Here is a 13,035-nt window from a genome sequence, read left to right as displayed (position 1 = left end):
TTTCGTTTTAATTTGTTATGTTGGAGTTCTAGGTCTTTTTCCGCATTTTTTTTACTATTATAAATGTTATTTCCATCAAAAATCTTTTCTTACACTACCAGACCAATTAGAACCAAACTTGGTATGAATGTTTCTTGGGGTAACCTGTATAGAACTGACCAGGGGATTTATAATCTGTGGAAAAACATGGCTGCTGTTACTAAAATAGAACATAGGGTTCAGACAGTTTTTCGAATATTATATCTCCAAAACCATTAAGTTAAGCCAAATTATTTCAATTGCTGAAAGTCTCCAGGGATAAAAGTTGTCATACGACTCCTTGTAAGAGTTATTGCCCTTGAATGGTGAAAAGCGACTTTTTCTTTTTCTTTTTTTACAGTTTTCAGCCAATATGAAAACTATGTTAGGTAGAAGAAACTTTCAATTGCTGAAATGATCCTTGTGATAAGTCCTACCAAAGTCTTCTTGAATCAAAATTGATGGACAAAATTTTATTAAATTTATTGCCCTTGAGATGCAAAATTTATCCAGGTGAGCGATTCAGGCTCCTGGAAGCCTCTTGTTTCTAAGCTTGATTTGTTTTTAAATAAATCTAACTGATGACTTATTTGAATCAGCTTCAATTGGTAACATTTCTAGCTATTTTTGTATTTTTTACAGAGGCACCCAAAGGTAGACCTCAGCAAGAATGATTTACTCAAGTTGTTGAGTTACTTGGAAGGAGAGTTACAGGCACGAGAAGTTGTCATTGCTACATTGAGGGCAAGTATTTTACACATAATTTGCCTTTCTGACAGTCATGCTTGTTAGTTCTGAGTTTAGGTGTAATCATTTTGAGTCTGTACATGAGGAACATCTTCTTGACCCATAACTTTAGAGGTGATAGAAAATAAAAAGTGCTGTTCTGCATTTGTATACACCTGATTAAAAGAAAAACATTAAATTGAAATTTTAAGGTGTTGACAACTTTTTTAAAATGCTTTGCAAATATAGTTTTCAGGATTTTAGCAGTATTTCTTGTTTGCATAAACTTTGAAATAATCGGTTTTCTTAACTTCAGTCTGAGAAAGCTAAACAACTGATATACCAGGCTAAGTATGGAAAGGTGAACACAACGGACCCATTCTTAGCACTTCAAAGAGATTCAGATACCTTAAAAGACAATAGTTTTGATGAGGGAGCTATCAAGTCTATGTATGATAATCAGCTTGCACAGCTTGAGAATCTTATCGCAACTCAGAGAAAAGCGCAGATGAAAATGAGAGAACAGCTGTCTACTGCAGAAAAGAAATATCACAAGGTTGACAAAAAGAATGTTTCTCCCAATATTTTTACTTCTAAAGTACTTAAAGTAGAATAGATAGCAATGCAGAGGAGTTTGTTTTAAGTTCTGTGAAGTCACAACCTTAACCCTATTTATGAAGTCAGAATAAAGAGTGATGTCTGATAATTGCACTTATCATTGCAGAAGTGATTTTTCTGCCTTTAAAACAAAATCTTACTTTTCTACAGAATTAATATATTACCATTTCAATTCTTTTTCTGTCTGATGTTTACTTTCTGTATTGACAATTTTTACTTCATTGCTGGATTAGTAAAATCAAGTTGTGATTTGAGAACATTTCACTTTCTATAATCAGTATAAAGGTGAATATTTTTTTATGTATAAAAATTTGATCGTCATATTGTCAAAGATGAATTAAAATGGCTGCTAACAGTTAGTGTGTTTTATAGGTCTGTCAGGAATTAGAAGATGAGAGACGTAAACATGCCCAGGATACTGCACAGGGAGATGATGTTACTTACATGCTGGAGAAAGAGAGAGAGCGATTAAAACAAGAGGTATTTTATATGCTTAGCTTACCTTAAGACTGATTATTTTGTACAATTGTCTTAGTACAAATACAAATTTATGTTTTGAGATTGCATATTTCTCATAGAAAAGGTAGACATGTGCTGACTGTTAGACATTTAAATAATGGGAAGATATTGGTTCAAATTTCATTAAAATCCAGTCAAAATCAACCTCTGACTTATGAACTTTTGGTATTGCTACAGTGGCCACAACGAGGATTTTAATTTCTCACCTAAACGCGGCTGAGGTGGAGTTGCATTGAGAATTGGGCCTCCGCTGCAATCACCGTTTCGCGGTTGAGTCGTGGCTGAGCGCTGGTTGATAGTCTGTGATGTGATAGAATTGAGAAATGATTTATTGTTTAACAAAAAAAATTTGTTGAAGGTAATATCAATGCCATAATTAAAAAACTGTTCGTTTTTTTAATATAGGTTAATTGTACTTGCGCTTCACCTCAATTTACTTATTTTATTAGATTGTAGTACTTTTTTTCTTCAAACTTGATCGAAGTTAATTTCTACCTGTTGAGCGTCAACACGATGTTTCTTAATTGTTTACAGGTAATCCTTACCTGTAAAATTTTACCTTGCAGGTGTTCTGATTAGGTGATAATTCTTTCCAAATTAGAAATTAACACGGCAATTAACTTCACATTCAAACATTCTTACCGTTAATTGATTTATTGCTATTAAACATGTGCCGCATTTTCACAAGTTTTGAAAAGCTTAATAGAACGTAGAAAACAACAATTTAATCTTTTTTATGCTTTAAATACTATTTGTTTTCTTTATTTACTCCTATTCAAATCTACACTTTGAATTTCAATGTTTTCAATTTGAATAAAAGCAAACTAAAATAAAAACAATTTTTTGAATATATATTGTATAAAGAATTATGCACGCAGATTTTAAAAATTAATTGTAAATTAATAAGTGTATACAAAGTCAGATAATACCGCACTTACAATATTGTGTAGATATATCAATGTATACAATTATTTATAGATATAAATTTGAAACTTTGTCGTAAATTTTCAGATTATATTTGAAAATTAATTGAGTAATAAAACAAAAAGTGAAACATATTTTGCTATCTATTTCTTCAAAAAATTACCTTAGAGACACTTGCTTACAAGTTTTAAGTTATGCAGGTAATGAATGATCAGAATTTAGCTTTCTGAAGTGCTTAAAAAAAAACCGTGAGTCCAGACTGTAGCAGAAAGGTCTTTACGTAGTCGTATTAATAAAAGAGGCTAAAATTTTGGAAGTAGACTTAGATAATTGTTTACTGGCCGTAGGACAGCCTTACATAATTTGAAAGTTCTATAGGTATTATAGTAACTTTCAACTTTTGGGACTTCTCCTTTCATTTGGATTTAGTGTAGAATAAATCTTGCAAGGTGGACAGTATTATACATGACTGTCATGCACAGAGTACATTGAAGATAAACTTATACAACAAAAGAATTAGTCAGAAATCCCAGTTAATATATCTGTTGCCAAGTACAATAATATATATAGTCTATGACATACGTAATTATGCATTGCTTTACCAATTAGTTAATTAGTTAAGGCAGTGAGATCAGAGTTGTATTTGGCTACGGAAAGACATTACAAGAAATGCCTATTTAAAGGAAGGAATATCTAGATATACTGAGTGATAAGACACACATGAGCTCCCTTGAACTCAAAAATTGCTGATATCCCAGTATTAGTATTTTTTATTTCAATTTTAAAACATTATTTTCAATAAAGTAGGTAAAAGTATCCAACTATCAAATCAATACATATTCCGTCTATCTTAAAATAGAAAAAATATAACATACATGTATATGTTATTATAGTATGATTCATTAAAATTGCGATTTTTTAAATTATAAAATAACTGACATACATATTTGAGTTGTCCTTTTTGTGTGCTGGGAAAATCAGATATATGGTTCAAATTTTTTATTGCTACAAAAAAGTTTTGTTGCACAACGGAAAAAGAATAATATAAAACACATGCATTGTTTTTGTAAACAAGCAATAGTTCCCCAACTTATGGCATGTTTGCATATATCACACATATATATAACATTATATACAAATTAAATTAGAATTGCGTTTAATTTTCCCCCCAAAACATCGTGAACACTAGAGGTGGAACAGCACAGCGACTCAGCCCTACTACATCGAAATTCACCCCCCCCCCCCCACAAGCTCTGCATGATTAGGAACAGGATGTGTATTTCATTTATGTAACAGATGGTGCCCTGGAGCATCAATCAATCAACACGTGGTGTGTGCTCGCGGTGTGTGTATTTAAACATTACACAGCTCACCTGTCAGTTCTGTCAATATACATAGTCCTAATAAAGAATGCTGTTTGAGTTGTATGTAACAATGCTTTGCCATATCACAAAAATGTACAAGATGTCTTACGCAGCTTTACGAAGAAGCTTACTGAGACACTAATATCACTGTACACAGCACAGCTGGTCGCAATGCAGGAGAGGTAACTGGTGCAAACTATTTTTCTATTTTTGGACACTGTAAACTGCTACCACATTGGAAAGGATTACAGGCTTCTGTTAAAATAAATAAATCCAATTTACTATTATTTTATCATTATATTTTTTTGCATATATGCTATATTATATCAGGATGCTTCATGTGTCCATAGTTCTGCCACCTTCTATAAATATCCTTGGTTTTAATAAACGGATGAAGAAATTTTATATGAATATAATATTCATAGATACAACTTGAAGTAATAAATGTTTAAACTCCGTACAATGTTTGATCCTGTGGAAAGCAATGCATATGTAACATTACTTCCGACCAACATATTGCCGTAAACATGCCCCCGTATTTTCAGTATTTAAGTAGAATTTAGTTAGCCAAATCGCCCGGGAATTGTCATGGTTGCAATATATTACAAAGTTCTAACTATATTATGTTTCTTGAAGAATGAATTATTATATATAACTAATGGATGAAGATATTTATGAAGCAGCGCACGCAGTGTAAATGAAATAAATTAAGTGGCAGATTTGGTAATTTTGCATAAAATTTGGACAAAATTAACGTATTATAGGCTTTTCAAATTAAGTGAAACAGCATTAAATTTGTATTTTCTATAGCAATAAATCACCTAAGTCACAATAATTAACTAAATAGAATGTCCTTGGTGCACCTAATCTGCAATAAATATGAATTATTGTTAACAATAACTCAATCTTTTGGAGTACATGTATTTTGAATATTACTATGTTTAGTTCCAACCAAGACCTCCATGTAAATTACAGGTCTATTGTGCCAATGATGTGGCTCTTATGATATATATTTTATTCCGTTGGCGCTAAAGATCCTGTTACAAGGAATGACGCATGACATCTCCAGCTCTAAACTACACGTGTGTGATTTCAGATGTTATTATAACTATACTAGATTTATTTAACTTCGGAATAATGAAATTGATTACAATTTATCTATATTTTGTAAAAAAAAGAAAGAATTCACACCAATATTTTAAAAGATTCCAATATTCTTGTACTCTACCGGCTATTATTTTTTTATCCTAAACTTCATAATAACTTTGCTTGTTTTCGCAAAGTATTGCGGAACCCAGGACAGATTTACAAAATGAGGACAAAATTATTTTACATGTTTTAATACTTTTAAAAACTTGTATTTTCACATGACAACCCGCAGAATATTTAAATACATGACGTAACTTGGTTACAACCATATAAAAACTCTTCAACAATATTTACTACGTATAATGTTGTAGTAAAACATCATATTCCACTTTTTGTTTTAAAGACGGTGTAGCAAATGATTTCGAAATCAAACTTCTAAAATCGTGATCTTACAGCTGAACAATTTCAATCCCGGAACAACTTCAAAACTGTCTATGTTTTTATATGCAGAAAATTCTCAAACAAATAATGTATGTATACAACCAAAATCTGTTTTAATTACATTTAAATTTACAGAAATAGATTTGCCCCGCCAAAGATGCGCGTTTCAAAATAACCAAGTAGCTAGGGGACTACGGAAATAAACAGTGCTTCGGCGAATTGACTTTTCATGTACTATATGTATATTAGTTTGAGCTACTGCTTCACATTGATTTAGAAAGAAAAACAAAATAAAGTATTAACCGTAAATTTGTTTAGTCACCGTTTACAGCATTATTAGTCAAACGGTCCAAATACTAAAAATTTACATTTTTCAATAATATTAGTTTAAAAATCAGCCATCTAATTTGTACCCTGATTCGTAATTGAAATTAAAAATACTGTTTATAACTACAATCTTCCTAATAAAGATCAAAGAGTCAGCTAACTCGTCAATCGAAGTCAAAATTAATTGTTGAACAAATAACTTAGCTACAACGTTCACACACCCGTAAATTTTAGATAATTGAATATTACCCGAGGGCAAATCAGTTTCCTGTCATTTTAATTCACACTGCAATTAACAACCCTTTATGTCTACACATAGTTTGCGAATTGGTGAATTAGTATCAACCGGCACTCGCCGTTTCTCAGCTGATCGTTGCGACTCTGTTACTGCGACTCAACCGGTGATGGGACGCGTGGAGATCGTTGAGAATGCAATTTTTCTCAACCATATTTAGGTGAGAAATTAAAATCCGCATTGTGATCACTGTATATCCCCAGTTTAATTGTATGTGTTCAGATGAAAAGAGATGAAACCCCTAATGAGCCATTAGCTATTTATATTTTTACAGATAGTCAAGAAAAGACTCTGAAAGTACTATAGTTTATGGAGTACCAATTTTCGTGGTTTTAGTGGGTAGGCCAAACCATGACATTTGGTTCCCAATGAAAAGGACACATGGATTGTATACTGAAAACTTCAAGAATCCACGATCTTGTGTTTCTTCCCTAATCCACGAAAATTGGTATCAAATGTTTATTCACTTATTGTCAGTCAAAAGACGCGTAAATCTCCTTTTTTTCTGTCTGCCTTCCTCAGTGTTATATGACTTAGTTGGGTACTCTTTAAAAATAAGATATGAATCTCAGATCTTTTGTCTTTCACTCTATTTCGTAAGTAAAAACTTGTCTTGTGACAGTGTATTACATCAGCCAAAAGTTAAAAGAGAAGTCTTATAAGTTCATCCAAGTCTAATTCCTATAAAATACTTCATATGCAATTACCGTTGTTTTTTTTTTTCTGCCTGACAACTTTTTATTTCTCATCCGGAATGAAGCCATCATAAACAATCCTACAGTAGAAATTTCAGATGAAAATACTGTATATGCAATAACCATTGTTTTTTTTTTTTTTTTTGCTTGATAAGTATTTATTTCTCACCCTGAAGAGTTTTGACAGAAATTTCTGATGAAGTGGTTAGAGACTCCCTGGAAGTCCAAATTGATGGTGTAAGATCATTGTTTGGATTATTAAAAAAAAATATGAATGAATTTGTTACTTTCTATGTCTACTGCAGTTTTAGTAGTTTTTCTGGAAGTATATTATTATATTTAACTTAAAAAAACAACAGGCTTTACTTGGTTATCAGTGTTGCCTAATTTATGACATCGTTTTTATGTCTTGTAGATAGATTATGAAAAAAATCAGAACAAGAAGATAGAAAAAGATCTAAAGAAGACTTTGGCAAGTTTGGAAGAAGAACGATCAAACTCTGTTAAGCATAAACAAGTGGCAGTCATGTTAATTAAAGAACAAAAGAAACTAGTAGAAAAATTAATTCTGGACAGGGAAAAACTTAAAAAGTACGAACAAGCTTTGAAAGAAGAAAAAAATAGACATGTAAATGTAGTAGAAGGATTAGTGGAGGAAAGTAAGAAGTCCCTTAAAATGGAAGCTGTAATGGAAAAACAACTAAGTGACTTTGATGTAGAACGAGAGCAATTGAAAGGCAAACTAGCCAAAGAAGAAACTAAAAATAGGGACCTTCAGCTAGAAATAGATTCTCTTAGGAAACAAATTGAATCTCTACAAAAACATAGTCATAGAGATGCTATACAAAGTATTGAAATTCGTTCAACCTCGTCACCTCGGCAGTCAGCAGAGGTTGCAGCTAGCAACCCTAAAACTGTGCCAAAAATGGATATGAATGTGATAACGGACACTTCAAACAGAGTTATGTCTCCTGGTTACAGTGACAGTGATGTTCAGAGGAAAGTTCGCTCTATAACAATGTCTCCTGATAGGTCTAGGGAATCATATGTAAGGAAAAATAATTCTGATGTTCGATTTGCACCAGTTGGAGCTGTGGCCAATGATAAGTCCAATGTTGATAGAACAAAAACAATACCAGTAACTTCAGCAACTATTGCCACTGGAGGTGGTAAAGTATTAACCGTAAGTGTCAGTCCTAATGTTAGTCTTTCATCACCTAGGAAGACAGGGTTGGCTGGACGGGGAACTCCACCACCATTACCACCTAATAAACCTGTTCTTTCTGCCGTTGCAACCTCAAAACCAGCTCCCCCACCCAAGGTGGGTATCTCATTGACCAAAGACGGGGCATCGCGATCACCAAAGGCAGTACATATACCTGTCAGTGTGGTACACAGCACACCAACCGAATCAACCTCGGTCAGAAAACCGACCACACAGGTTTGTGTGAATGCTAAATGAAGGGATGGTTTCTTGTTCGTTTGTAGTCCTTTTTTGGAATGATTTTACCAAGTGGGGAGACTGTCGAGATGTTGCTTTTATACAGTAAATCCAGATATTTTTATTGTGTGTTCAGGTCTTTTATTATTGCATTATGATCATTACTAAATAACAATATCAAGACAGTCTCTTTATCTTCAGATTTACATCCAAATTTTTTTATGAACCTGCATTTTAGATGAATTTGTTTCTCAGAAAATGGACGGAAAATCACAATATTAATTAAAGATTGATGCATGTACACGTATTCACATACAAAATGATGGAAATGTTGGTTCAACATCTCAGTATCAGATACAATGAAGTGCAATATGTTTCTTTTTTTATTTGTGTGTGTTTGCATTAGTTTGTTGATGCAGGTTTTTGACAAAGTTTTTTTTCACAGTCCCTTCATTCAGCTATGTTCACAGAAATCCATTAGCGTTGGTCGTGCACGTGTTTGCATGTGAGTACAAACTTGAGCTTAGATCATACAAGCATCACATCATGTTATATTACAACACATCATATTATACTGTATGTCATCTAGGATTAACTATCTCTGGTAAGGTGTATTGTCATACAAATAATTATGTTCATATGGGTTTTTATGAAGTACATGTACCATATATACTCAAATATAAGTCATTCCACCTACAAGTCGGACCACCCTCTTCAGCCCAAAATTTCTGGAACCTAACTTTGACCCGCTTATAAGTCTGACTGATTTCTGACAGCTGTATCGCTAATATTTCTTACCCCTAATTACAATGAGTATACCTATTTGTTTTGATAACTTCACTAAATATTAAAATAAATAATTCCAAGCCAGAGCTGTTTTTATAGTAGCAAGTAATTAAATTCTTGACAAGCCATGTGGATTGGTTTGATACAGCCATTTTCTCATTCATTCTAATTCACAACCAATAACCCAAATTAAAATCGTAAATATAGTGAACAACAAAGAATAAAACAGAAAGTTTATGATACTCTAACAACTCTTGAAGATATTTCAGTAAGTAAGAGGATTTATCTTGAAGAAAAAGAAGTTCGTAAAAAGGAATTGTAATTACCAACTAAAATATTTATTACTTTTGTCATGAATTATGGTATGATAATGTTATTGGGTTATGTTTCTATTACCCCTTTCAGTTTTTGGCTATATGAGTGTACACAGGTAAAAATCAATACACAAAATGGATGAGTGGAAAATATGAATAAAATCAGTATTGTGGCAAAATAAAGACTAAACAATAAATATTGTTTTACTCATCATATTTTAGCTGTAAAAGGTAGATGATGAAGACAGTCTTCCTAAAACTGGAGTTTACAATTTAATTAACATTGGGGTAAATGGCGCCGGTCTGGCTGTTCATTGTTAGTGTCACTCTCATGTCAATTATCAAGCTTTGACATTTTCAAGCTGAAAATTATAGTTCATTGTCGAGATTTCGTCAGTAAGTCGGAACCCTTCCCAGCAGTTAAAAATTTAGTCCCAAAAATCTGACTTATAGGCGAGTATATATGATAAAAAAAAATGTTTTTGTCAATATAGAATCCAGTCTCATCAACTCAATAGATATTTCATATTTACTTTTATTTGATTTACCTTGAAGTAGTAAATGGTTGTTTACAAAAGGTTGTATAGAATCCTACATCTCATTGTTCCTTATTATCAACATGATGAACTTATTCTTGCCCATTTTTACTTCCATGGTCTGAGTTTTTGCCAACACTTTGTGTTAGTTGTCATAATATGTTGTTCACTTTTTTTAAACAAAATGTCCTCTGAAACCACATAGTGGATTGTAAACAAATTTGGTCACAAGGGAATCTCTTAAAAATAGTGTGTATTTTTTTTTTTAGAACATTGGGGTGTAACTTACTACAATGTATTTCTGCTTGTTTCTTAAAGTGATACAGGAAAATAAATGTAATTCCTTAACTTCAGCTTGAAGAGCTTTTCAAAATTTCTGTTTGGAAAGGATTGAAGGATTGCCTTTGGACTAAAAGATTTCTGGTATTTCAAGATGAGCAATTCAGGCTCTCTGAAGTGGATAATTTCATTAATTTTAAGATCAGGTACACAGCTGTCAACACTTATTTTAATTTCTTTACTCTCCACATTGGAGATTATCTGAGTGGAGTCACAGTGTCTCCACCCAACACAGTGGCGCCACCATTTCAAATGTGTATTGTTTACTTATTTTGCCATCATCCAAAAATATATTAAATGATTCTTGAAAAATAATAACATTTCAGTTACATGTATACTGGTATACAGAAAAAAATAAATAAAAATCATTGAACTGTGTGACTGCTGTGAAGAGTGGAGAAATTAAAATTGAGGTTATTTATTGTGTAAGATAGATTTCTGTGGGAACAAAATTTTATTGTTACATGCAGATGATTAAATCTTCACTCACAAAAGGTATTAAAACAAGTGAAGACTGTACTACATGTACATTTGAAGTGTAATACAAGTACATTTGTAAAAAAAAATCTTTGTATAGGTACACGTGTATAAGAAAAAGTGCTTATTTTTATTGTACATGTACAGTGTCTACTATAATTCACTTTACATTAAACAGATTTTTCAGTGATTTTTAATTGGTACAAGTATTTAGACCATGTAACCATACTTGTACTTGTGCTTTATAAGGGGATGTTTGAATTTTTAATTCTGTTGACAATGGAGCAACCAGTTCCTGATGTTTTGGTCATTAGCTATGGTCCAGGGCCTTTTAAATTGTACATATATTTTTAACTTACATGTACATGTATAAGATGATGTACAATAATTCATCTTACAGTTGTAACAAAAAAAAGTTTCCATGTCAATAGTTTTTTTTTTATATCTTGTCTCATCAATTTTATACAGATAAAGTTTATAAAATAAAAATATTCTACTCCTTCCTACACACCCCTTATTTTTATGATTCATGTTTCCTTGTCAATGGATAATTGTGCATTTCATTTAATTTAAAAAATAAAATTATGAGAGCTTGACTTTAAAAAAAAACTCACACCTTCGAAAAAGGGACTTATCAAAATATTATTGCAGATTGTCCTTGGTCACTATTTTCTACATCCAGAAATTTAAAGATCAAAAATTACTTGGTGTGGTGTTCTAAATGTATATTTAGTAAATACATTTTTTGAGTTGCTTTATATTTTTCATATACATGTAATTAATTATAGCTTATATCAGAACAACAATAGTTAAGATAATCGTTTTATTTATTTATACCATTGACCGAAATCTCCATGTTATTACATGTACATTATGTATGTGTATAGTTAATGACAGTATTGAATGATATGTTGCCCAGACAACAATAAAATTTTTCTTTAAACCACTATTGAGTTAATAATTTTACAATCAGTTTGTCTTCATTTTTGATATGGTAATCATTAGAAAAAAAGTCTGGTAGTTTATGGTATATAAGTAGAACCAAATTGTTGCAATTAAACAGTTAATGTATCATAGAAATCACAATTTTGTACATTAGTGTGAAATGTTGGAAGTAATAAACTGTCAATAAGATCCAGCTGATAGGCCATATAGAAAAATATGTGTGGTTCTGGTCACCTCAGAGAGAAAAACACATTTCACGTCAATGTGAACTCAAATTCTGTATTTCAAAACCTTAATCCTCCTGATACCATGGTGACTGAACCAAGTAGTGGTATAGATGGCACTGAGCTATAAAAAAAATATGGTCAGTTGTTTTTTTTTATTTAGTTTTTTTTTCATTTTTGCAAACAAAAAGGCTAGAGTTGGCATAAAAAACTAGGGTCAGTTGGATGATTGGAACAACACAAGTTTTTTTTATATTTGGCCTTATTCAGTGTTATTAAGGAAATTTCAAAATACACTGAAATCCCAAGTTTGTTTGGGTTTTGTACCTCTGTTTGATTTGACATATCAAAGAAATATCTTGTAAAAATCTTACGAAAATTACTTCTTTTAAATCTTGCTAGTCTATTGTAAAAAGATAGTAAATTATTTGTGTCTGGATGAGGCGTAGTTGAAAAATAAGAAAAGTGTCAACAATATGATATTATTCTTGTATGCCTTTTTTTCTTATCTCTTACGCCTGCTTTTGCTTGAAACTAAAAAAACACACTAAAGATACATGTATTTAAGTTGTATGAGATTGATGTTAAGAGAGGAAGCCTATACAATGTATCACTCTAGTGTTTGTATTACAGTGCAATACTATTTAGAAATCTTCCTATTTTTACAGAGGACTTCAACATCATATATTTTAGTGTATGAATTTGTATATTTTACTGGTATGCAAATAAATTATGTAGAAAACTTTGGTCACTTTTATTGCCTTGACAACTGTCTGATACTGGATAAAGAAAAAGAGAAGTCCTACACATATCTATATATATTTATAATGTTGGTAAATCATCAATAACACACCAGAAAATTCAAAGGAAGGAGGATCATCTGTGACCAGTAAAGGAGCAGAACCAGTTGAAGCCTAGTTCTTAGCAGTGCAACACAGATTAGCCTTGATGAATACC

At 31.8% G+C, this 13,035-nt stretch overlaps 1 protein-coding gene across 2 annotated transcripts in view; it reads left to right on the top strand.

Moving 5' to 3' along the window:
• Positions 1–13,035, top strand: part of LOC148626781 (cortactin-binding protein 2-like) — a 45,711-nt gene that overhangs the window by 7,291 nt on the left and 25,385 nt on the right. Inside the window, exons 2-5 of one of the 2 annotated variants that reach the window (XM_088589668.1) lie at positions 661–762; positions 1,061–1,300; positions 1,735–1,842; positions 7,432–8,199. In XM_088589668.1, the coding sequence (XP_088445794.1) occupies positions 661–762; positions 1,061–1,300; positions 1,735–1,842; positions 7,432–8,199 (1,218 nt within the window). Of the gene's footprint in view, positions 1–660; positions 763–1,060; positions 1,301–1,734; positions 1,843–7,431; positions 8,458–13,035 lie in introns of both variants that reach the window. The other variant, XM_088589588.1, reaches the window with a different exon arrangement.

The sequence above is a fragment of the Perna viridis genome, chromosome 1 (assembly GCF_037379345.1).
Source record: "Perna viridis isolate PV_CMFRI_1.1 ecotype Kerala chromosome 1, ASM3737934v1, whole genome shotgun sequence".
In the NCBI taxonomy this organism is placed as follows: Eukaryota; Metazoa; Mollusca; class Bivalvia; order Mytilida; family Mytilidae; genus Perna; species Perna viridis.
The sequence above is the reverse complement of the archived record's forward strand: the minus strand, read 5'-3'. Positions and strand labels throughout refer to the sequence as shown.